At 39.1% G+C, this 26,807-nt stretch overlaps 1 protein-coding gene across 2 annotated transcripts in view; it reads right to left on the bottom strand.

Moving 5' to 3' along the window:
• The window catches only part of LOC122662175 (NPC intracellular cholesterol transporter 1-like), a 179,895-nt gene that overhangs the window by 95,812 nt on the left and 57,276 nt on the right, over window positions 1-26,807 (bottom strand). For both annotated transcript variants that reach the window (XM_043857743.1, XM_043857744.1), the window contains exons 13-17: window positions 22,771-22,839; window positions 21,718-21,813; window positions 21,543-21,650; window positions 8,912-9,025; window positions 8,636-8,719 (exon numbers count right to left, since the gene is read on the bottom strand). In XM_043857743.1, coding sequence (XP_043713678.1) covers window positions 8,636-8,719; window positions 8,912-9,025; window positions 21,543-21,650; window positions 21,718-21,813; window positions 22,771-22,839 — 471 coding nt within the window. The remainder of the gene's footprint in view (window positions 1-8,635; window positions 8,720-8,911; window positions 9,026-21,542; window positions 21,651-21,717; window positions 21,814-22,770; window positions 22,840-26,807) is intronic.

The following is a 26,807-nucleotide window of genomic DNA, read 5'->3' as shown; positions in this document are numbered from 1 at the left end:
TTGAGTATGACTCCCACTCACAAGGATATAGTGGATCGTCTTTTGTGGATGACTTCTTTTCCTACACTGGCTACCTAACCCACCAGCCGCAGCCGTACAACCCGTACATGCTCCCAGAGCCGTCATATGACTCGTATCATAGTGGATCAGTGGGTAGTACTTCTTCACAGTTTGGTGACCTATATCCTAGGATAGGTTACCTTCAGCATGTTGATGATGCAGTTTACATGGCCACTGTGGATGACTACACTCGCTTCTTCTCCCAGACTATGACGTGACATGCATTTGTCCTACAGTCGGAGAGCAATACACGTCGGCTTCAGCGGACCATGAGTGGGGTTGATCATGGACGGCGGAGTAGTTATTATTAGCAAATTTGTAAACATTTGAGATGAATGATGACTAGTTGACTACTTGACTTGTAGCCTTGTACGGGACAATTGGGGATATTGACATATTGTGATTTGGAATGTTTGATAATTGATATCATCTTCTTAAATCTTAACTCTTAAGTTGTTATTTGTTAACTTGTTATTGACTTGATGTCTTATGTACTTAATATTATGATTTATGACTTAACTTATGAGTCATTATGTTTCCAACTTAGTTCCAAGTCAATTTATTTGTTTAATGTACAATGTGTATGTGTAAATGTGTAATTAACTAAGTTATACATTAGGGTTCGACTGTACGTTGCCAATCAATGGTGCACATCCAAAACACTATTTTGGGTGACTATTTTTGCAATTTGAACATTTAAATGTGTTTATATAGCCTAAAATAAGGTTTCCATGAAGTTTCAGGCCTTAACTTGGCCTAAAACCCACCGAAATGACCTATCGAAACATACCAGAAAAAAAACAATATTTCGACCAAAATTTCGAATATTTCGGATATTTTGGTCAACTCGAAATACCGAAACGAAACGAGTTCTCGAACTATGATCCTGTGTAGAATCTGCCTCAGTCATCACAGAGTGTGCTCTAGCTCCCCCTCTACGGCCACCACGACCTCGTGTGCCAGGAGGACGACCATGAAGAGACTAACCCCTATCCTTGGTGTGTCTACTTCTCCCACAATGATCACATTTAAACCTGTCTCTCCCAACCCCACTGGCACCAACTGTCTCCACTGCTCTGTCTTCCTCACGGTTAAGCCCTTGGCCTCTACCACCTCCACGGGTGTCTCGAAAAGAACTAGAATTGAGAGCTGACCTCTCAAGAGATGATGCTGGTGTTGGTTCCATAGCAACACGCCGAGTCTCCTCACTCTGTAAGTAACTACAGACCTCACTAAGAGATGGAAAGGGGGACGGCCCTAAAATCTGGAGCCTGATTGGCTCATAATCAGGGTTCAAACCACCAAGTAAAGTGAAGACACTCTTTTCAAGAGTCAGATACACCTTTGCTTCATCCTCTGGGTTGGTCAAGTGAAGATCCCTGTAGTGGTCATACTCCTCCAAAAGACTAAGAAAAGCATTATGGTACGCAGAAATGGTCCTGTCACCCTGCCTCATTGAGTTAATTTTTTGGTGAAGCTGATAGACCTTGGCAGAGTCACCCACTCTATCAAAAGTCTGGGAGACACTGTCCCAGATTGCCTTGGCAGTTTCTTTTCTTATAAACCTTCTCCCAATCTCGGGTGTCATGGAGAAAATTAACCATGTCATGACTGTAGAGTTTTCGGTCTCCCATTTGTCATAGGTAGGTGAACCAGGCTCTGGAGCTTTAATAGTACAAATGTACCCAAGTTTCCCTTTGCTCCTAAGGGAAACCTTCACAAAGTGTGACCAGTCTAAGTAGCTAGTGCCATCAAGCTTCACAAAGGAAATCTGTGCATGTGTGCTCTCATAAACCAACTGAGGGGCAGCTGGAGTGGGCTGTGAATAACCTGAACCAAGTCCAGATGTATCCGATTCACCCATATTGTATGGGAATCAACACTTAACCATAAACCAGATTACATACAGCAAGTGGGGAGTACACACCCAACCCAAATAGAGGATACCAATACAAAACAGAAATTCCAGCAAGGAAGAAGACAGGTATAAGCTGGTCCTTAACACTTTCCAAGAGGTAATACTAACTTAAACAAGCTCCAAGATCTCAAACAAGGTGTCCATTATCATTCTTCTACCAAGGGAGAAGCCCATTGTACACCAAAAAGGCAAGAGCGAGAAATAAAGGCAAAATCGGTTTTACCTGGGCAGAAAAGGAGCAACACGAAAAATGAGATATGCTCAAATAGGGTTCTCATCCATCAAGGGAAAACACAAGAGGCATAAAGAGGACCCTTGTACGATCCTAGTGAGTTACTCCAAGCTCCAAGCACATGCCGAGAGAAGGAGAAGCAGAACCTGCAACTTGTGGCTGGCGGTAACCCTAGCTGAGACTTGGTGAGCTTCAAAACATCATGAGAGCTTTAACACAGCTCAAATTACACTTGCAAACACTTGAATAGGTTATATCGAATCTATTTCATGCTTCTTTAACAGATTTCTTACATAGGAGTCTTCTCCTTGAAATCCTTTGTGAACTAGGATCTCAAAGAGAAGAAAAAGAATAGAAGAGAGGAGCAAAAAATGACTCTCAAACCTAAAGCTCTGATACCAAGTTAGATTTTAGGTTTAGGAACGTAAGTAAGAGAAGGAGAAGATGTTGGAGGAGGAAGAAGAAGAAGAAGACAAGAGAGAGGATTCGGTTGTAATGTGTTAAGAGTATAATGACTCTACACTCAACACCTATGTACCCGCTTGATAACCTTACGAGAAATAGTTTTTGGTGTTTTTCCGTTCCGAGAAACAGGAAAACACCCAAAAACCCGCTTGATAACGATGTGTTTTTTGTGATTGTTTTTGGAAACATAAATCAAAGTTTATGCTCCCTGGAAGACTTTTGACAGAACATGTTGGACATGTTCTGTCGTTTCTCAGCACAAAATTGAAAACTTGTTCCCGATAAAAAGTCTTAAAAATCCATACCTAACAACTCTTCCAACTTACCCAGCTCTCACAAGCTTCATCCTCTTCACAGGGTCTGAGAAGAAAACCCTAACGGTGGCATCGTGCTAGATCCATCGACGACCTCAGATACCCTCTAATGTCGATCTCTCCTGGCTTTCTCTATCGCTCTCTCGCTGTCTCTGTCTTTCTCTCTGGCTCTCTCGCTCTCTCTGTCTTTCTCTCTCACTCTCTCACTGTCTCTGTCTTTCTCTCTCGCTCTCTTGCTCTCTCTGTCTTTCTCTCTCGCTCTCTCACTGTCTCTGGCTTTGTGTCTGATTGGATCTAGGTTTTTTTTTAAGTTTGAACATACCTTGGTCATGAGCTCTGAAGGCCGCTGCATTGGGGATACAACATCTCCATCGCAAGGAGGGAGAGCATCTCAGTAGCCCAGTGGTTCAACTCTCCTGGCAGGTATAGTTTGAAAACTCGTTTCGTTTCGGTGTTTCGGGCTGACCAAAATATCCAAAATATCTGAAATTTCGGATATTTTGATCAAAATTTTGCATTTTTTTGTTATGTTTCGGTCATAGTTGTCACATCGTCACGGCGATCCAAGTCGGTGGAGGGGTGTCATGTCGATATATCGACATGTCGCCCGCCATGGCAATGCCATGGCGATCATATCGACCATGTTTTATTTTTTATTTTGTCTATTTTTAATGTCATTTAGTATGCTATAATATATATCCTATAACATCAAAAATTAACATGAAAGTGTACTACTAATCTACTATGGTTTAATTCATGAAAGTGTAATATCCATTAGTGTATATGAAATCATGGATTATCAAATAATTGATAGCAATAGTCTTGCTGATAATAAAGTTGAAAAATCATGAGAGTTGAGATATGATTCATATGAAAGTGACTACAAAAGTAACAAAACAAAAAAACAATTGCAAGAACGTAATTTATATTGAGTAAATAAAGCTAATAAACAACCCATCTAAATAAATAAAAAATTGCTGATGTGAATATGTGATTGTGTATTAGTCAATAGTGTATTAGTGTTTTCTGTTTGATGTTTTTTTAATTTTTTTTTATGTTAAGGAAAAAACATTAAAATAAAAACTGGTTAAAAAAAATAAAGTTTTATAATTTGAAACAACCATGTCGCCCGATATGGCCATATGTCGTGCTATGGCGTCCATGGCGGCGCCATGGCAACGACATGGAGGCCATATCGGTCGATATTCTTACATCATCTATATCGGTGGTCGATATGCCCACTTCTCCAGCGATATGACGCCATGGCGGCTATGGCGACGCCATGACAACTATGGTTTCGGTAGGTCATTTCGGTGGGTTTTAAGCCAATTTAAGGCCTGAAACTTCATGGAAACCCTATTTTAGGCTATATAAACAAATTTAAATGTTCATATTGCATAAATAGTCAACCAAAGTGGTGTTTTCAATTTGCACCATTGATTGGCAATGTACCGTCGAATCCTAATGTATAACTTAGTTAATTACACATACACATTGTTTAAGACTTTAAGTACTAGAGGACATAATAAATTAATGATTAATAAGCAATTTAAACAAGTAAATTGACTTGGAAGTTGGAAACATAAAGTGAATGACTCATAAGTCATAACTTAAGTCATAACATTAAGTACAATAAGTAAATAACAAGTTAAAAAGATGATATCAATATGTCAATATCCCCAATAGTCGAATACAAGTCAAGCAGTCATCTAGTGACTTAAATGTTTACAAATATTCTAATAATAATTACTCCGACGTCCAGGATCGACCCCACTCATAGTTCGATGGAGCCGACGTGCATTGTTCTCCGACTGTAAGATAAATGAATGTCACGTCATAGTATGGGAGAAGAAACGAGTGTAGTCATCTACAGTGGCCATGTAAATTGCATCATCAACATGCTGAAGGTAACCTAACCTAGGATTTGGGTCAAACTGTAAAGAAGTACTACCCACTGATCCACTATGATATGACACCTCTGGGAGCATATACGGCTATGGCTGGTGGGTTGGGTAGGGAAATATGTCATCTAAAAAAGATGATCCACTATGTCCCTATGAGTGGGAGTCGTACTCAAAACTAAAAATGGATGGAGAAGATATTTAATTGATCACCATACAATGTATATAACCCCTATTTTTTTTACATTCTTGTTGTAAGAAAATCAAATTTTTGAAGCAGAAAAATAAAAAAAATAATATATATAGAAAAAAATTTCGACACCGTGAGGTTGTAGATCGGCCTCCGGTGTCTAACATATATTAATTTCATCACAAACAAACAAGTTTGATCAGGCTTCTTTCAAAAAAGCATTTTTGGAGAAATTGATTTTACCTGAAATAGTGGAAAAGCTTCACAAATGTGCTAATGGTGTGTTCTCCAGCGTAGATGCGGCGAAGATTCGAAGGCCGGTGCAAAAATCAACAAGGAGAAGTGAAAGGATGAAGAACAAGGAGAAAAAAACCCTAAAAACCAGAGCTTGTTAAAGCTCGGTCGAAATTACGAGTTTGGGTATTTATAAAACTACTTTTGAAAAAAGAATCTCGATATCTCGCGAGATTTTGATTTTGTCTTGAGATATCGCAAGATGGTCGAAATTTCGATCGAGTTTTTGCATTTTTTTTATTCGAACTGTTGTTTCGTTTCGGTCAGGTCGAGATACTCGAAATATTCGAGATCTCGACCGAGATTTCGCGAGATTTAGTTCTATGCTGGGAGGTATGCTTCCTTTTTTTCTTCTTCAAATTTGTTTAATCCATGTCTCTGTACCTATGTATCAATGGATCTTGTGTATGAGTTTTGCTTGTTTAGCCCTTGGTTATTCATTGAAGCTAAAACTCAAATTGATTTTTGATTTTTATGTATCTGAGATTCTGATGTTTATTCATATTTCTTCATCAAACAATGCCGGTGTCAGAGCATCTATAACTTATCAATGGATCTTGTGTATGAGTTTTTTTTGTCAATTTCTTTCTGTTACATAATGGTGTGTGCCAGAGCCTGTTGGTTGCTGGCTCATTAGGTCCAATTTCACTTCATAGGTTTCAGTCCTTGAAAACCCAGAAATCCCCCCTGCAAATTCTGGGGCCATTGATCTCTGACCTGTTTAGGTGTCTTCTGGAAATGTTTTCCAAAACAAGTTTACCAAGTGGGTCAAAAACGGTTTCTCAGCACAGAAAATGGAAAAAACTGTTCTGCTGTTTCTCAGCACAGTTCCAGCACAGAAACAGCAGTAAGGTTATCAAGCGGACACTATATTACTTCATTACTACAAATAAGAATATTACATACACCTCCCTTGGGAGGTTAAAAGTTAGAAACGAGAAAAGTTGAAAAATACATAATGGGGCAGCTAGACAAAAGGCTAGTTCCCAAACTCCCCTTACATAACTTCTCACAACTGTAACAAAACTTGGGTCGAAACCACAAGTACCATTTTGGGTAGCTTTTTTAGGAAACTAACTAATGGAATAGGTGTAAAATGCTGAAAAAAACAGGTAAAAAAAAAAGTTCTGGGCCTCGAGACCTCAGTTTTGAGTCTGCTGGAAAAATACCAGGTTTTGACCTAGTTTTGGGTGAAACCTGGGAAATCTTAGTTTCGGCCACAGTCGAAACTGGCCTTGAAATCAAGATTTAGTTCCTTGCTTTAGGCACAGAACAACTCTTCCAAATCTTGTATCAATCTGATGATCAGACAGTCTAAACCTGGTTGAATTATGCAAAACAGTAGAACCTCAAGCCCTCTATTGATCAGCAGAAACTCTACATGCAAGAACAACATGCATGCAGCAGTTTATACCATCAATAGCATTCGAATAGCAATAAAAGACTTCTCATGTTCCCTCATGGTTCTATTATTGACTCCACAAGGAACAGGCATTTGTTGTTTCCTGGGGTCTAAATATTTCTTTTTTGCAGCCTATGGCTCCTCCTACGGCTTGAGGCTTTGTTTATTACCCCTCCCGCCCCCCCTTCTTCCCTGAGTATTCTCCCCCCCTCCCTTCTTTCTCTTCCCCTTTGAGGTTTTGGTAATGAATTTTTTATTCACCAAAAAAAAAATAGCAACAAAACAAAGTCAAAAGTACCACAGTAAGTTGCATAGAACTAAAACATTTATAACCAAAAGATAAAATTTGGAAAGAAACGATATGAACAAGACCTCTCACCTATGGCCTTGGTCAGTCTCTCACCAGTCACCCCCACCTCTGTCTCTCAAAGAAAACAAGGCTCAAGCCGATCACTTTTTTTTTTGTGTTTTTTTTTAACTTCAGAATTGTGGGTAGGGTTCTATGACCACTTTAAATAAAGAGTGGTGCTACCTCTTGTTAAAGTAGCACAAATAGAAACTAGAAGAGGTGCACAATTTGTAGTAATGGATTCTTTTAGATTAAACAACTGAAAAATAGAAATAACTTAAATAGAAACTAACCTATTGCTACCAAATAACCAAAAGAGAAACTAATTACTTGTAGCAACAACTAATAAGCAAAATAGAAACTAGTAAATAAGCCCCCACACATGGAATACTTAAAAGGACTAAATGATGGGCTCAAGTCTGGCCCATTAAGTAGACCAAGCTCAACCACAAGGGCCCAAACTGGGCTGCTTGATGAGCTAGGCTTGCTGGGCTCTCTTCACTTCTTCTTTCTTTGAACTACATCAAGTTCAGATAACCCTAAGTCTGTTTTCTTTTGTGTTTGAAATCCTATTTGGTTTTTTCAGGAAACTATGCACAGTGGCCTCATCATTTGGAAACCAAATCTAACACAAAGAATCCCTAATTAACTTTTTCCAAAAACCCCAATTGCGGGTGGGCACAATTTATCCATCAAGCATATCTTGCTTTTTAAATGGACCCTGGAACTACATTATGCACAAGGATAAGATCAGATATCCACACTTATTTGTTTTAAATAATCCTTGGATAATAATTAAATCAAAGAGTCTTGCACATGAAAATCCCATCCCTGGTTTTTTCCCTAATCTTTTATTAGTAAGATTCCATCAACTACTCATGTATAGAAACACACAATTGAGCACCTGTGCACTCAAATGCTAATTAGACACACACACTGCTACATGCATACGATTTTTCCCCCTCAATACAGTTAGCAGCTGCATCTTTTTCTTCTTTTAAAAAAAAAAAAAAAAAAACTGCATCTGACATTCATCTAAAGAACACCGCCCCCCCCCCCCCCCCAAAAAAAATAAATCTTATACAAAAATCAGCTTGATTTTCCCAACATTGACCCTGGTTAACTACCCTAACCATAAATGCAATAGCAACAATGATCCACCATGTAGAAAACTATAAGTACAAATATGTAATATGAACTGTCTATGCTGTATGCCAATGATGCCATAGACCATGACTAGTATGAGTTTCATTCAATCAAACAGAAAATACAGCCCTTTAGGTTCACAAAAATTAACTGAAAGGCCCCAAAAAAAACCACCTAATGATGTTTTGTTCTTTTGGGTGGGGGATGGGGGGAGTTCCACTTCAATATGAGAACTATAAACACAGAATAAAATAATAAAGTTCCCCAAGCTATAAATAATTGGCCAATCACTCAGCTTATACATTTCAAAACTGAAAATAGCTGACAAGATAGAAGAGAATTCAAACTGAGGATCAAATTATACCTTGGATGAAATGTAGAAGGAAGATATACGAGGTGCATCTCCCAGAGTCATAGATATGTAGGCAAACATCACAAGATAGCTTATCTGAATACAAATGAGATTGGAAAAATAAATAGATGCGAATCAAAACAATTAATGAGCACAGGATCAAGGGACAACGATTATGTTGCTGTAGATGTGGAAATAACCCCGCGGAAATAATCCCAAGGCGTTAATCTCATTGACAATGAACTTAGTTCCCAAAGTTTTAACATGCAAAAATCCATGAACACTCACCAAGATTGTAATGACATCTGCAGTGCTTTCTCTCGTTAGTTCATCCTCAATGGAGCTTTCCGATGAAAAGGATAGTGTAAGATTTTTAGATTGAACCATGGGCAAGATCTCTTCCTGTCACATAGACCAAATCAAATGTTTGTACTCATCCAAGGGAAAGGGAAGAAATTGTAAAGATTAAATAATCAAGTGGAAACATAAGAGAAACGAAATTTAACTACTAATGAAAACACAAAATGCAACCAGTACAAGAAAAGGCCATACAGTAACAACCGTGCAATCATAGAGTGCACTCAGCTTTTTTTTTTCAAACAAAATAAACAGAAAAAGAAGCCCTCCAAAGGAAGGCATGAGTTTAGCTTTCAAACTGGAAAAGTTTGAATGGTAACAGAATTTCGAGTTGCTCAAGTGCAAATGAGTTTGACAACTTTACAACAAGATTTCACTTGACTGTTAAACGGATCAATTAACGCTAACTCAGAACCCCATAAAAAAAAAGGGTACTGCATTGAGTAAAAATTTTGCAATCTGACAGCGTATTCCCAGACTTTAGGAAGTATAGGAGAGAAGCAAAACCCAAAAAGTCATAAACAAAATGAAGCAGAAAATAAAAAAAAGAGATCAAAACTGAACATGATGAAGGGCATAAAAGTCCTAGAAAAAATAAATTAACTACAGCAATAACAAAACTGGTACACAAACAATAAAAGTAATTTTCAATAGCTCATTTTAAGGTGCATATCGCTGAGAAGGGGATAAACAAAAGTTCTTTGGAAAAGAAATTAAAAGATTTAATTAACAGGCCTAACTTTAGATACACTCAGGATTGGCATGCTGGAAAGGGAAGACACAGCAGTCATTTTCAAAGACAAGACCACCAGTGGAGAACTCATGGGAGGACATAAGCTGGGTGAAAGATTATAAATCACATTAGCGAGGGGCAGGCCGATGCAGATCAAATAGATGAATATGCAGGTGATGAACTCACTAAAGAGATGAGAGGAGGAGATTCAGATCTAACAGCTAGATTTGGATAAAATCTGATAGATATTTTTTTTAATTTTTTGGTTGCGAGGGTGGATGGGTTTTAGCTATTTGTTGATTGAAAGCAAGCTGATCAAATTCAAGGCTTTAAAATTAATGAGTGCTCCAACATATAACATGCCAACAAGACATTCATCTTTCTTGCACCAGACTTAAATCAGGTTCTTCATCCTCAAGAAACCCCGAAAACTTTTTAAGCCATTAACATGATCTAGTGAAAATGATAATTATCAAGGCATCGCCTAGGGCGTCCAGGCTCATTGGACGCCTTGGGCGCCTTGCCACCATGGCGTTGTCGCCTTGGTTTTTACCAGTCTAAAACGCCATGGTCGCCTTCCCTCCTTAATTAACTATGGTGAAAATAGGAGCCTCTTCAATAGAATGTAGCGTTGATGAGATGCCTTCCGTGTATTTGGGAACCCCTATTGGAGATAATTGAAGTGCCCCTACTACTCTCTATGGCGCAAGCTTGTCTGGTTCAAACACCATATCCCCCGTCACATTTTCACCGTATGTCAGGCTCTCTCCAACTGCCTGAAGATCGCACAATCACTTTGACTACGCAGGCACTTACCAACACTTCACTATTCCATTCTTCAAATCTCTGATTCTTTGATCGGCACCAGCATACATATAGATTGGAAAAGAAAACCCTATGCAAAATCTAAGACAGAAATAGAAACATATCCAACTAGGAAACTACCAAGCTACCGTCCTATGTATCCTACCCAAAATAAAAGATTGCATAATATTTTCCCAAATAAATAAACTTCCTAAAATCCTACTAGGTTCCAAAAACTCAAACTGGACCCGTTTCATCTCCATCTGGGTTCCCAAACGGGTTTGGATTGGTCCAAGGTAGTGCACCTGCATCAGCCTCCCAACACAGTCCTTCCTCATTCATCGTCAGATCCCTATCTCTCCATCCTGTTGCCTTTGCTGGAATGCTGTGGAAGATATAGATCACCTCTTTTTTGCTTGACCCCTCTCCTTTTCTTTTTGGAAAGGGGTCCTAGCCATATGTTAGCCTAGAAGTCGAAGGATTCTTCCTTTTCAGATAGAATGGATTTGGGATGACATGTCTTTTTCCGGATCATCTATCTGTGATATAGTGGGAAACCTCCCCTTCGGCCTTCAGTGCCGCTATCAATCAGATTTGGATGGAGCGAAATATCAAGAAATGGACCTCCAATTCTAGATCTTTCCAGCAGATTTGGGACACCATTTCCTTTGACATTAGAAACAAACTTTCCTCTATCTCCACCCATTGTATTGATTACCAAGGAACAGACATATTGTTGTCTCCTAGGGCCTTCATCCCTCTATTTTGCAGGCCGCTCCCTCTTCTTCATGAGGGTTTAGTCAGGCTTTGTTTGTCTTTTTGTCTTTATTTTTCTCCCCCTATGTGGGGCCCTCTGTATTCCGTTTCTGTTTGGTAATGAGTTATTTATTCACCCAAAAAAAGAAGTGCCCCTTACTGTATGGATTTCAACGATTGGATGAATGGAGAAAAGACTATCGAACAGGAGGTATTTATTAATTGGTGGAAGACTTACCCTAATACAAAGCACTTTGAACATCATTCCGGTTCATTTAATCTCTATGTTAAATGCTCCAGTGTATGTATCAAAAACAAACACATATATGGAAAACTGATGTAGATCGAAATATGAAGAAAAAAAGACCAAACACTGTTCATGGTACTGTTCACGTGAACAGTGTCAGAGCCCATATTTGCCTTGTGTGGAGATGGTTTTTAGAAGATCTTGTGGGCCCATCAAAGTGGAGAAAGCTTCTATCCTAATGCTGCCAATGTTTTGTTTCTATTTTCAGATTTAGAAGTAGGTTTAAGTTTCTAATTTTAGTTTGTCACTATTTTTATTTTGTTCTAAAAATAGAAGTTTCTATTTTGATGTATGGCACCTAGATTTTATAGGTTTTATTAATTAGTAGTTTCCTTCTCTAGATTTATTTAATTTCTTAATTAGATTGGGACTGCATTGATTTTTAATTGGGTTATTATAAATAAGAGTATGAGGCTGAGAAGAGGACAGAGATTGAATAGAAAAGAGTTATGGTTGAAGTTGTAAGACGCAGCAACGGTGAAGGACCATGGGTGAGAGGCCTTGGGTGACAAGACGAGGGCTGAGAGAGGTGATCCTATCCCCCATTCTATATCCCCTTCTTCTTCTTTTTCTCCTTTTATGTTTCTTTTTTCATATGTAAACAAAAAAAAAAAAAAAAGCAATAAAGTTTCAATTATATTCAATTTGTTCTTCCTTATAGTGTTGATCCTGGCTGCAATCGATCTCTCACTGGTTCTTCCCTGGTTCAAGGTCGACTTTTGCATTAAAAACATTATCAGAAATTTTCTAGGGGATGGTGTTGATGCAAAAGATAAAAGAAGAAAACAACAAAGCACTACTTACTGAGGGGGCTCAGCTTTCCTGTATAAGTGCTTTCCAACCACAAAGTCCCTCATAGGATTTGTTTCTTCCTGTGGACCGCAGTTCTACAAAATATTCTCACTTTGCACTGAACGGGAAGGGGGTCCAATGGAAGGAAGAGTGGTTTGACCAGGGAATATGATCCCCCTTTGCAGTACATGGTATGAGATCTCACTATTTTCTCGGTTTCGGCAGCTCTCAAGACCATGGTTCAAAATCTCGCGATATTTCGCCGAAATATCGCTTAATTTCGTATATCTCGAGCTTACCGAGATGCGAAATCTGGTCGAAATGAAAAAATATCATATTTCGTCAATATCTCATGAGATATCGTGAGATATCGACGATATCTCGTGAGATATCGACGATATCTCGTTATCTCGTGAGATATCGACGAAATATGGTATTTTGGCTTAAAGTGTCACGTGAAAGGGGGCTTTAATACAATATTTCGCAGATTTCGGTCCATATTTCGACCGAGAGCTGCATTTGCTAAGGAATTTCAGTCTTTTGCCTATTCTTCCACTCTTCCAAGCTCTCATCCAACACTCTAGCCATTGTTCAAGCACATTGTTGTCGGATTTTCGCCGGTAAACTCATCGGAGGGTCATCTAAGCTCTTCATCCAAGCTTATCATCCAAGCTTTTTTCCACTATTTAAGGTAAATTCTATTCCTCTAAAACTATTTTTTTGAAAAGACTATGTACAAATTTTGTTGGATGGTGATGATATTAATATATGTTAGACACCGGAGGCCGATCTATAGCCTCACGGTGTCGAAATTTTTTTTTCCATATGTATTTTTTTTTTTTAATTTTCTGGTTTTAAAAATTCATTTTCCTACAATTAAAATAGGAAATAATTAGGGGTAATATGACTTAGATGGTAATGAATTAAATATATGTTAGACACCAATGGCCAATCTACGGCTTCACGGTGTCGGATTTATTTTTCTGCTCTTAAATAATTATTTTAATTTTCGCACATACCACTCCATTGGCATTGGATTATGGTGCATCACAACCTTACGGTGGATATGGATATGGATCATCATCATATGGGTAGTTTAGTGGGGTAGGGGACTATGACTACCAGTCCCAGTCCCAGGGACATACTGGATCATCTTTTGTAGATAACATCTTTGCATACCCTAGCAGACCTAGCTACCAACCTCACCAGCCATACATGCAGCCAATGCCATCGCCTCTTGCGCCGGCGCCAACATCATATCACAGTGGATCATCTTCTTCACGGACTGGATCGATTGGTCACCCTAGTTTATATCCTAGGATAGGTTACCTACAGTATGTTGATGATTCCATTTACGTGACACTTGTGGATGACTACACTCGTTTCTTCTCCGATTCTATACCGTGGTCTACATATGTCCTTCAAACAGAGAGCAATGGACGTCGACTCTAGCGAGGCATGAGTGGGATTGATCCAGGGAGGCACAGCAACTACTATTAGCAGTTTAGCACTTGTAATTTGTAACTTAAGTTGTGATTTCATTGATCTATGAACTTGTGAGTTGTGACTTGCGAGTTGCGAGTCTTGTGACTTACTAACTTTGACACTTAGTGTATTGCCTTTAAGGCTTTAAGCGAGTTATTGAATATTATGGAGTTTATGAGAATCATGGCACTCATCAATGTGTATTGGCTTTAACTTGATATGTGATGAAGTTAAATACTATTATTAATTATTAACTGCCTAATCTATGTGTATTTAACTATTTATACATTAAGGTCGGCGACTATATGTCAATCAAGGGTGCAAGCCCAAAACACCAATTTGAATTCACATTTTTACAATTTTATGGTTTAAATGTGTTTATTAAGCTTAAATAAGGCTGTCCATGAAGTTTCAGGCCTAGATATAGCCAAATACCCCCCGAGATGGACCCCCGAAATATTGCAGAAAAAATGCAATATTTCGGTCATATTTCGCGATATCTCGGATATTTCGGATTTCTCGGTAGGCCCGAGATATCGATATATCGCGAGATATAGTACTATGCTCAAGACGAGACCATAGTCGACACCAAAAAGATCTCGACCTATATCTCGGTCTGGGTAAAATGCTGAAATAACCAAAATTTCGACAAAACAATGCATTTTTTAGACCGAAATTTCAGAAATATTGCATTTTCTCAGTTCGACATAGCATCTCGTCTCGGCTCGGCCTGGCCGAAATATCCAAAATTTTCGAACGAGGTTGTTGGAATATGGGTATTATTGTAACATGTTGTGTTCTATTTATGTTCTAATTGTTTTACCCTATCCTATTGGGGTATTATTGTAATTTGAATATTCTGGAATTCTCTCCAGAATTATTATAAATAAATCATGGAGGGCTGTGTCATATGACTCATATCGACAAGCCATTCCATTCATTCCATTCAATTGTTTCTTCATGGTATCAGAGCTACTATCGATACCTAAGAAATAAGTTCCTAAATTCAAATCGATCTCTGCCTTCTCCCTCCTTTTCCCATCTCTGCCTTCTTAAAGATCGATCTCTTAGATCGATTAACCTAGTCCTCTTAAAACCCTAAACCGAGACTCTCTTCTCCTAAGGTCTCTTCTCTCCCATGAGGGCGGTACTTGGAGGTGATCTAATATGATCTAGTACCTGCCCTAGCCATTACCTCCTTTTCTTTTCCAATTTTTTATGATCTCCATACAAACTGAGATCAGTTTTTTGGAAGTTTGAAGATCTGCTGACTCAGTTTTTACAGATTAAACATCTGCAGAATTATTTTTTGAAGAATGCACATCTGCAGGATTTTTTTTTGGACTCGATACTCAACAGTTCAACAGTTCTGCCTTTTTTGGACTCGATATTCAACAGTTCCAGTTTTTTTTGGTTCTCGGCACTCCAGGTCTCTTCTGGTCTTCATCTTAAATTTTTTCCCATCAGATTTCAGCACTTTAAGATCGACACCACAAGGGATCAGGTTTTCTTCAACAGCACCGAGACTATTTTTGAAGATTTCATATCTGAAATTTTTTGGAACATCATCTCTGTATTTTTTGGACTCTTAATTGTTGGTCGATAGCCTCATCAGTATGCCTGATTCAGAGGACTCTACTTTGGTATCCACTGGCCCATCTGTCACACAAGGGAATCATCACGATTATCCCTCCTTTCCTGTCAGCCCTGTGAAGCTCGGTAGTACAAATTATTTACTCTGGTCTACATCAGTATTTCTCTCCATTGATTCAAGGGGCTATAAGGGCTATATATATGGGACTACTGTTAAGCCACGTGATGCTGGTCCATTACAAGATAAGTGGAGTTCCAATAACTCCCTGGTTATGTCCATTCTCCTCAGTGCTATGACTCCATCCATTGCCCGTGGCTATGTACTGCTTGATACAGCAGCAAAACTCTGGAAGGCTGCTAAAGATACATATTCCCAGGTACGGAATGATGCACAGGTTTATGATATTCAAAGAAAACTCCATGCAACTAAATAGGGTGAACTTACTTTGTCCCAATACTACTCTGAACTCCGTAGTCTATGGCAAGAGCTTGATTACTATGACAACTTTCAACTTGATTGCCCTTCCAATATTACCAAATTTCAGCAAAGGGAGGATAAATTCAGAGTTTATACTTTTTTGACTGGACTTATTGTGGAGCATGATCAGCTTCGGTCTCAAGTTTTGAATCGTTCCCTTTTTCCCAATTTGGAGCAAGCCTACTCTATGATTCAACTGGAGGATACTCGTCGTTCCACTATGTTACCACCTACCCAGCCAGAGAGATCAGCTTTAACAACTTTTGGGGGTGGTTCTTCTAATACTGGTACCCATTCCTCGTCTGAGAAGGAACCTCTTAAATGTACCCATTGTGGAAAAGAACGACATACTGTGGATTTTGCTGGAAATTGCATGGTCGGCCATCTGATTCTTCTGATGGTCGTGGTCGTGGTCGTGGTTGTGGCCGTGGCCGTGGCCGTGGCCGGGGTCGTGGTAATCGTGGTGGTGCACAGGCCAACATTTCTGAAGCTACTGAACCAGCCCCTAATGCCACTCTTTCTGCAGAGGAGCTTGCTGTATTTCGTCGTATGATGACCAATCTTGGGTCTCTCACATCTCCATCTACATCTGCCTCTACCTCGAATGTGGTTCCCTCTTCTGAATCCAACCTTGTTTTCTCCCAACCAGGTATTTCTTTTGTCGGTCAGTGTGTTTCGGCATTATCTCATCCTTGGATAATCGATTCCGGAGCCACTGATCACATGACTAGTACATCAAATTTATTTTTTCGTTATTCTCCTTCTTCAAGCAAAGATAAAATCAAAATCGCAAATGGCTCTCTTTCCTCTATCTCCGGGAAGGGAGCTGTCCATTGTTTTCCTTCTTTATCTTTGTCCTCTGTCTTGCATGTTCCTAAATTAACTTCTAATTTGCTTTATATCAGTAGTTTAACATCTGACCTCAATTGTAAAGCTGTTTTTTATCCTTCTCATTGTGTCTTTCAGGACTTGGGGACAGGGAGAACGATTGGAGCGGGTAGAATGCATGGTGGACTTTATTTGCTCGACGATGATCTTATCTGTAGTACTGCTGCTGCCAAGTCTGGACAGGCACTTATTGCTACTTCCGCTGACCATCATCTCTCTGAATTACATTGTTGGCATCGTCGATTGGGCCATCCACCTTTAGGAACATTAGCTAAGATTTTTCCTACTTTATTTCAGCACTGTAATCCTCAATCTTTATTATGTGAGGCCTGTGTTTTTGCAAAACAAACTCGTTCTATTTATTCTAGTTCAAATAAAAGATGTTCCAAACCTTTTTCTATGATTCATTCTGATGTTTGGGGTCCCTCACGCACCTCTTCTATTTCTGGTTTTAAGTGGTTTGTCACGTTTATTGATTGTTACACACGCACCACTTGGGTTTATTTAATGAGGCACAAAAGTGAAGTGTTTTCTTGCTTTAAGGTCCTTTATAGCATGGTTAAAACTCAGTTTCAGGTCACCATTCAAACTCTTCGGAGTGACAATGGTCGTGAATATTTAGATGGGGCATTCCAATTATTTCTTGTAACTCAAGGTATTATTCATCAGACTAGTTGCGTCGACACTCCACCTCAAAATGGAGTGGCTGAACGCAAGAATAGGCATCTTCTTGATGTTGCTCGCTCCATTATGTTTGAAATGCATGTTCCCTCTCATTTTTGGGGCGAGGCTGTTTTAACAGCAGCTTATCTTATTAATAGAATGCCCTCTCGGATCCTTGACTATAAATCTCCTCTTGATCTTTTAAGGGGTTCTTCTTCTTACATCATTCCTCCTAAGGTTTTTGGCTGTGTGTGTTTTGTGCGTAACCACTATGCCCATGGTAAGCTTGATCCTCGCGGTCTCCGCTGTATTTTTCTTGGTTATTCCCCTACCCAAAAATGTTATAAATGTTATCATCCCTCCTCTCGTCGTTTTTTCGTTTCCATGGATGTTTTTCATGAGGCTGTGGCTTTCTTTCCCTTTTCGGCACCTCTTTAGGGGGAGTCTACACCACCTCTAGAAGATGTGCCGATCCATATTCCTCCTTCCGTCCATGAGCCCATTGATAATTATCATGTACCTTTAGAAGATGATGCTGTCCAGGGGGAGCAGCAGCAGATTCAGCCAGAGAAAGACTTTAAGCAGCAATATTATCGAAAGAAAAAGGGGCAAATACAGCCCACCACTGCAGCAATACCGAACCAAGAGTTGCCCTCTGAACCAGGACTGAATGAGACTTCCTCTGGTAATATTTCTGATCCTCCACATTCACATTCTGCTCCTATTATTTCTGATCCATCACTTGATTTACCCATTGCCCTTAGGAAGGGAAAAAGATCTTGTACGCAACATCCAATCTCTCAGGTTGTTTCGTATGAATCTTTGTCCCCCTCATTTCATGCTTTTGTTTCCTCTTTATCTTCTGTTTCCATACCACAGACTTGGCAGGAGGCATTTGCAGATGTTAGGTGGAAAGAGGCTATGGTCGAAGAAATGCAAGCTCTTAAGAAGAATGGTACATGGGATCTGGTTACTCTTCCACCACAAAAGAAGACTGTGGGCTGCAAGTGGGTATTTGTGATTAAACAAAAAGCGGATGGCACTATTGACCACTTCAAAGCAAGGCTGGTTGCTCGCGGGTTTACACAAACATATGGGATAGACTATTTGGAGACTTTTGCGCCGGTTGCAAAAATGAACACTATCAGGGTTATCCTCTCTTGTGCTGTGAACCTGGGATGGAGTCTACAGTAACTTGATGTTAAAAATGCTTTCCTCCATGGTGAATTAGAGGAAGAAGTATATATGGATATTCCTCCTAGATTCTCATCTGCTGCGACTCAAGGCAAGGTGTGTAAACTTAAACGGGCTTTGTATGGTCTGAAACAATCACTATGTGCATGGTTTGGTCGCTTTCAGAAGGCCATGGTGACTTTTGGGTATAAACAAAGCAATGCAGATCACACCTTGTTTATCAAGAAGACGGGCAGCATCATTACTCTTCTCATCGTATATGTTGATGATATAGTTGTCACTGGCAATAACCCTGCTGAAATTTCCAAGTTGAAGACTTATTTGGCCAAGGAATTTGAGATTAAGGATCTAGGCATACTTCGCTATTTTCTAGGGATTGAAGTAGCCCATTCTTCCCAAGGGCTATTTTTATCTCAACGCAAGTATACTCTAGAACTTCTTTCAGAAACCGGCATGCTAGGCTGTTCTCCTGTGGATTCTCCTATAGAGCATAATGCTCGTTTCCGAAACACTGATGGGGAACTAGTGGACAAGGGGAGATATCAGCGGTTAGTCGGGCGTCTCATTTATTTATCTCACACTAGGCCTTACGTTGCCTATGCTGTGAGCCTTATTAGTCAATTTATGCATGACCCTCAGTCTAACCATCTAGAAGCAGTGTTCCGAATTTTGAGATACTTGAAGTCTGCCCCTGGTAAAGGAGTTTTATTATCTTGTCATAACCATCTCCAGATTGAGGCCTACACTGACTCAGATTGGGCTAGCTCTCATGATCGAAAATCCACCACGGGTTACTGTACATTTGTGGGTGGAAATTGTGTTACATGGCGCAGCAAGAAGCAAACTGTGGTTGCCCGATCCAGTGCAGAGGCTGAATTTAGAGCTATGGCTCTTGGCATTTGTGAGCTGCTGTGGCTTAAAACCTTGTTACAAGATTTGAGCATTCCTATTACTTTGCCTATGCGACTCTACTGTGATAGTAAATCAGCAATCAGTATTGCCCATAATCCAGTGCAGCATGATAGGACGAAACATATTGAAATTGATCGTCATTTTATCAAGGAGAATCTGGATAATGGGACTGTTTGTGTTCCCTATGTTCAATCTGGTGACCAGTTGGCTGATGTGTTCACCAAATGATTGAGTGGAAAGGTGTTTCAACCTCTAGTGTGCAAGTTGAGCATGACTGATATCTATGCACCAACTTGAGGGGGAGTGTTGGAATATGGGTATTATTGTAACATGGGTCGACCCATGTTATATGGTCGACTCATGGGGGAGTTTGTGTTCTATTTATGTTCTAATTGTTTTACCCTATCCTATTGGGGTATTATTGTAATTTGTATATTCTGGAATTCTCTCCAAAATTATTATAAATAAATCGTGGAGGGCTGTGTCATATCGACAAGCCATTCCATTCATTCCATTCAATTGTTTCTTCAGAGGTTTTAACTATGGCTATTCTTTCATCATATATTCTGTTTTCCACTTGATTTCAGAATATAATATTCTGTTGATTAAACCTAACCCTTGATCTGATTTCACCCAAACTTTTGGGAATCAAAGACTTCCCTCAGACCTCCACTCGACCCAACTTTTGTGCTTTCTGATTTGTGGTTTCTGAGCTACTTAATTATCACTCAAACCTGCAACTTTCGGATTCCAGATTTTTTATTTCCTTAATCAGTTTTAATCTAGCCATTGGCTTTGAACCCTATTTAGGGGGTTTGATAGCACCTATCAAGGGTAGAACCCAACCAGAGTTTGGGGCAATTCTATTGGCCTGATTTTATTAACTTTCAGTTTGACTATTTTTCATTATTCTTCCCAGATTTCTGTCCTGAGTCGAAATTTTCTAATTACTCTCAAATTAACCAATCATTTTCATATTCTGAAGGGCGTTATTATACATCATGAGGGTTAGAAATCTCAAGTTTGACTTTCATCTGAGAAGGTTGACTTTTTCTGTAAGTTTGACTGTTTCTTGAGATCCTGCTGTGAGATTAGACCTGAGCTACGGTTACAGGACTACTCTTGTATTACTAAAGATATAAATGACTTTGTGATGTGGAAGGTCTTCTGAAAGGCTTTCAATGTAGACAAATAATTGTATCTTACTCTGTCATCAGAGATAAATCCTTCCTTTTCGTAGAAATGTACAGTTTCTGTTTTTATAAAGCTTCAACTATGAATTTCCAGTCGCAGCTGCATATTTTGTTTTATAATTTGATATTTTTTGCCAAATTTCTTAATTTTAAAAAATTTTCTTCATTTTACTATTTCAAAGCACAACAAAGAAGGTCAAGGCAAAGCAGAACATTGTTCTCTCTTGATTTATCCTCTGTAATCTTGTTGTATCTTCTCCATTCACTTTGCTCCTGTAATAGATTATAAATGGCCTTAATTGTCTTTATTAATATGTCACACTTGCAAAGACACAGTTTGTCTATTATTGTGGTTCAATCCTTGAGAGTTGAGTTCCTAGGGTGAGCTGCCTGTCTTGAGGTGACAGTGTGACGCTAGGTACTTGGCTCAGGGCCAGAAAATAGTCCCCGGCCCGCTTGTCAAAATACTGTCCATATGCTGTAGGTATGTCTTATCTGTCATAGTCCATTGTATAGAAAAATTGGGATTTTTAAGTATAGAGTGCAGAAACAGGCTACCACCAATCAATAAAGTGTTCAAGGAAAAATTTTCCTTATAGAAGCACAGTATGACCTTCAAGGTTATGGCATAGAAGAAATTCATTTCCTCACCAAACAGGTTGAAAATGAGTACAGAGGATTAGAACAATCATGAAAAAGCACAGGAAATTCCATCTTAATTCATAGGGAAACAAACATTGAGAACAGGGAGCATAAAAAGAAACCTTTGCCAACTGAATGAAAGCCTTCTCCCAAGCCACAGCCTTCCCATTTTCAGAGCCAGACATACCAATCTCATTGTTTACCGGATAGGTAATAACAAATGCAGAAGCCTGCCATGAAAAACAAAATTATAGAATAACTGTGTCCCAATCATCTCAGCAAAGGATGAAGTATTACCTCTGAATAATTATTCCCAGAGAATCCACCTAAAGCTGTGCTTGGATCAAGTGGACCCTTAAATGCACTCATACATGTCTCCGTAGAGGTGTAATGCTGGAGACATGAAAATGCAACAGATGAATATCAATTGGCATTCTCTTTAATATGAGAATATCAGTCTGATAAAGCAATATTGCAATTCATAGAAGAACGACGAATCAAGCAATCTTTATGCTCAAACGATAAAGCATGTTATTGGCATATAGCAAATGAAAATCTATGGGGACATTTTTTTTAGGCATCAGCCATTCCAACTGAAACGGCTGTCTGCCATGTGATACTGTTCGATGAGGCCCAAGTTCAGCTGACAAGTATGTCCATGTCATCATCCAATCATGGGTCAAATTTCAGACCAAGCTGAGTTTTCCACTAGTCATTTAAAAGCTTTGAAGAAAGGAATTTCCGTTTAGGGCGGGGTCCAGTCCAGTGACTATTGAAGAAATAAGGAAAAATGCTCTATCATGGTGGGATACATGGTTGAAATAGCCTCCCCAAATTTGACATGTGGCCTATCCAAGTAATCCCCCCCCCCTCTTCTATCTCTATCCAATGGACAAATATTTTTGGGTGAATAAATAATTCATAAGCAAAGAAGAAACAGAAACAAGAAATCAATACAAGAATAAATAGACACAATTTTCCAAAGGTATACATGGCAAAACTAGGTGTTTCAGCTGGAAAAATTTCCAACTGAGCTTTAGTTGCAGACCTTTTTCCTTCATAATTAACAAATTCTAAAAATTTATAAACACTACTCTCTGGTCAAACTCTACTTTATACTTTGAAGACAGATGAAGCCATGTTGAGGCAATTATGAATGACATAGGAGAAGTAAACTCATATACTGAAGAAGAACCAAAACCATAAATGCATTTAAATGGATTTGGCAGGACTAAATGATATGGAATGACAGAAAAGGACACCAAAATGCACATAGAAAACCAAAAGATATGAATTAATATTCTGTTGTTGGCTGTTTATACGCTTAAAAAAGGTATCATCAAATAATACCTGAAAGCAGTACTCAGCATGGTCAACTCCCCCGTACTCATCATACTTCTCAAGGTCCATTTGATAATACTGTGAAGGGGAAAAGAAAGTAAGATCCATTAATCTTCCAAAGTAACAAAGAGAAGAGCACTGAAGCATGTACGGCATGACTGAAATAAGATGATTGCAGACAAGGTTGTCAAGGCGCCGCCTAGGCATCCAAGCGGTTTGTTTTGGGGGCGCCTTGGTTGGTGTTGCCATAAGTTTTTCCATCCCTCGACCTCCTTGATTCGCCTATCGCCTTGACAACTATGATTGCAGAATCATCCATAACAGAGATTATACAGGAAAAGGGGACTAGGGGACACAATTTACTCAAAATAAAGGGAAACATCTCTTTTACACGACCTGGCCTAGAAAGGCTTTCCTAAATGGTCCATCATGTTCCAGCCACAGCGATGCCTGATTTTGATTACTCAAAGCATTGACCATAGAGCAAGCACTAGGCAGCGTACATGTCAAATTTTGTGGCATATCCCAAATGTATGGCCCACCATCTAGTTGATTTTTGTAACACATCTTAATCCATCAAATCAGGATCAAATCAATAGATAGCGGATGTGGCTATTCTACCCTTGGATAGATAGAGGACCATGTGGATTGATAATCTGTCTAGTTTCGAGGCCAAAATCAATCATATGGTCCACCACTCCACCGTGTATTGGATCAGTTCCGTAACTGTCCAAATCTTGTACAAGATTGATCCGTTATTGGTGACACATGGTGTAATTTTTTCGGCTGCAACTTACCTCATGAGTCAAAGGTGAAGTGCACAACATGACCACCAAGTTTGAGATCCAACTAACTTTCCACATGGCAAATTTTTAGGGCCATCTAAGAAAGGTCTCCTAAATGGACCGTGCAGCAAAAGGCGTACCCAGTGCATGAGGTTCCCGCTACTGCAGAGTCTGGGGAGGTTCATAATGTACGCAGCCTTCCCCTGCTTTCGCAGAGAGGATGTTTCCAGACTTGAATCCGTGATCTCATGCCCCTCAAAAAAATTTGTAACTCAAACATATCTCAGAAAACCAGTTTTTCTAGGTAGATAAAGCCTGGAAGGATATGTAAAAGTTATATCTCAGACCTGGGTCAATCCACTTGGTACACAAAGGAGAAATGGATATTTTTATACTAATAAAAATTAACAAGGTAACAGCAAAGTTGTATGGCCATACCCAGGATTTAAATATTGGAAAATATCAGCATGTGTTAGCAAGGATTTAAGTATCGGTATCGGGTATCGTATCGGTCAGGCGATTTTAAGAGACGTATCGTATCGTATCAGAGATACGTATCGACCGGTGCAGAAACGCATGAAAATGATCAAAATACACATGGAAATACACTTTTGGACAATAAAAACAATATAAACAAGCAATTTGTGCGGGCTGTTAGATGCAGCAAAAAAAACCTACCTTTCCCTTCAAGAACACCTTTTGATTTCGAATGTGGGCTGTTAGATGCAGCAAATGATGAGATTTCACCTCCTTTAGGATCGTTTTTGGCAAAGGAATCAAAGCCCTCAACAAATCTTTGGCAAAAACCAAGTTTAAAGATGTTTTTTGATGGGTTTCTCAAAGCTGGAACTGTTTTTTTTCCGCCAGCCTGCTCCTGCTCGAGTTTTCTATTCTGAGAAGACTTGGGCCCATGTGGTTTTTAAGTTGCCGATACGTATCGAGACGTATCGAGACGTCTCGATATGTATCGATATGTATCGGTCGATACATATCGATACATACCGAGACGTCTCGATACGTATCGTTATTTCAAAAATAATAAAATAATGGTTTAAATCATGTCTCGACTGTATCGATATGTATCAACCGTATCGTATCGTATCGATATGTATCGGTCGATACATACCGATACATTCGAGACATTTACATTTAAAAAAAAAAAAGATACGTCTCGACCTGTCTCGTCTCGGCCACGACCGATACCGAGACGTATCGGCCGAGACGATACGATACGCTCCGATACTTAATTCCTTGTGTGTTAGTGCATAATACCTGATATTAGTTAGCAAATATAAAGAATGCATGTAAGCCTGGTAAGAATCAGTATCAGTTCATAACTGATGTGTGTTGACAACAAATATCCAAAACATATTTGTCTCAGTCCTAATCTTCTTGTAAGTTGGAAACTAATTTTTATTATAGGTACTGACCTACCAGTGACAATAAATATATTTCCTAGAACTACGGGTGCTCTACAAGGTTCATAGGTCACTAAAATTTTAAATGATAATATATATATTCATATTTTTTGCACTTTTTAAGGAAAAGAATCCAAAAATAACAATAATAACTCATTTTATTATATTACCCTGCCACTTCCAGGTCTAGAAGATTGCTTCTTTTACATGAACAGTAAATGATTTGACCAATCCAGAAGGACGACTAAATGACTCCAATAAATAAAATACAAAGAATCATTGATTTTACTTTTAGTTATACTAACCATTTCAGTTCCTGAGAAGTCCTTTAGGCTGTATGCTAAGTCAGAAATAAGTAATACACACAAGAAAGTCCTTTCACCTATAGAATATGGCAATGTTTCTTGCTGTCTAATTAGATTAGCATCATTTATCATGTAACAATCAAACTATTAGATCCTTAATCCCTATGCAATGGAACAGGAATCGTATGGTTCCCACTCTTATTTTTGTTCGCTACTGTTTCACCTAAAAGCTCAAACTATTAGGGAAGGGCAGCGTCAATGTATACATCAACATTCCCCCACACGTTCAGGCCAAGATCTCATGGTCCTTGCACATGGAGCTCAAGCGGCATTTCCTTCACATGGTACCGAGGGAGAAGAAATGTCGGGAAAACTCTTCCGATGAAATAACCTGAAGAAGAGTGTCCTCTTCTCACCCAAGATATTATTGTCAGTTTTATCCAAAAAGATACTATAGTCAGTGGAGCAAATCAATCGAGGTTCATGATCAGGAGGAACTCCATTTTTTGTTACACAGGTTTGCAACTAGTGTCAATCCAAGAGTCATTTGAACTTGGAACCCAGCCTTTGAGAGGACAAAGAAAAGACTTTCGAGCCAGAGGAGAAGATACCTTTTTATGAACAGTGAACTCACTCTTATTAGGATTATTCTTAATAGTTTTCCAGTACACTTGATGTCCATCATCCAAGCACTTTGTTTCCTGATTAGGGACAGCACTGCCACAGGTTTCACAAACATAATATCCAATCCTTTAAAATTTTGCCAGAACATAACCAACCCAACTCTAACAATAAGCATGGAGCTCACAAATTTTACAAGGTAACCGCCAAATTCCTGCATCGAGAGGTGGGGCAGAGCAAGTTCCCAGGGTGTCTCAAATACCATACCCAACCACAACCTGACAAGGGTCATGCCATACTCAAACCATAAAGGGAAAGACAGAATAGGGCACTGGTTTAACCCACTGTTGTTATGTGTTGATATACATTGTTGTAGCCCTTACTTAACAGCTCGTGCTTTTAGGATAAGCTGTTGTAACATGGTATCAGAGCGATGAACAGAAAAAAAGAAATTTGTCTTCTTCTCCTCTGTTGTTGATTGTGATCTACTGACCTGTGTGCTCTGCCGCTGTTTTTCCTGAAGATCATTAGATCTTCCTTTGCTTGTGTTGCTGGTTTCCATCTTGAAGATCATTAAATCTTCCCTGCGTCTGCTGTTCTCTCTCTTGAAGATACTTGAAGTATCCCTGCGGTTGTTGCTGTCTTTGGTGCTTTCTAGCTGCCACTAGGGAACACCATAACTGGGTACCAACCCCTTTGATTTGGATTATCAATTAAATTTTCAGTCTGATCAGACGGGTTAATTGCAAGTTCAGCTGATTCCTATTTTTTAGGATCTGATTCCTGTTTTTTAGGATTTGGAGTTTCTATTTCTGTTACACAGCAGCTTACACATATCCATATGTTGGATTTATATCAAATTTTGAGGAGAAGTTCTGCTGCTTCAACTCTCTACTCGATTGGAGTATTAAGGGGAT

Source organism: Telopea speciosissima, chromosome 5 (assembly GCF_018873765.1).
Source record: "Telopea speciosissima isolate NSW1024214 ecotype Mountain lineage chromosome 5, Tspe_v1, whole genome shotgun sequence".
Lineage (NCBI taxonomy): Eukaryota > Viridiplantae > Streptophyta > Magnoliopsida > Proteales > Proteaceae > Telopea > Telopea speciosissima.
Note: the sequence above shows the minus strand (reverse complement) of the source record. Positions and strands in the feature narration are given on the sequence as shown.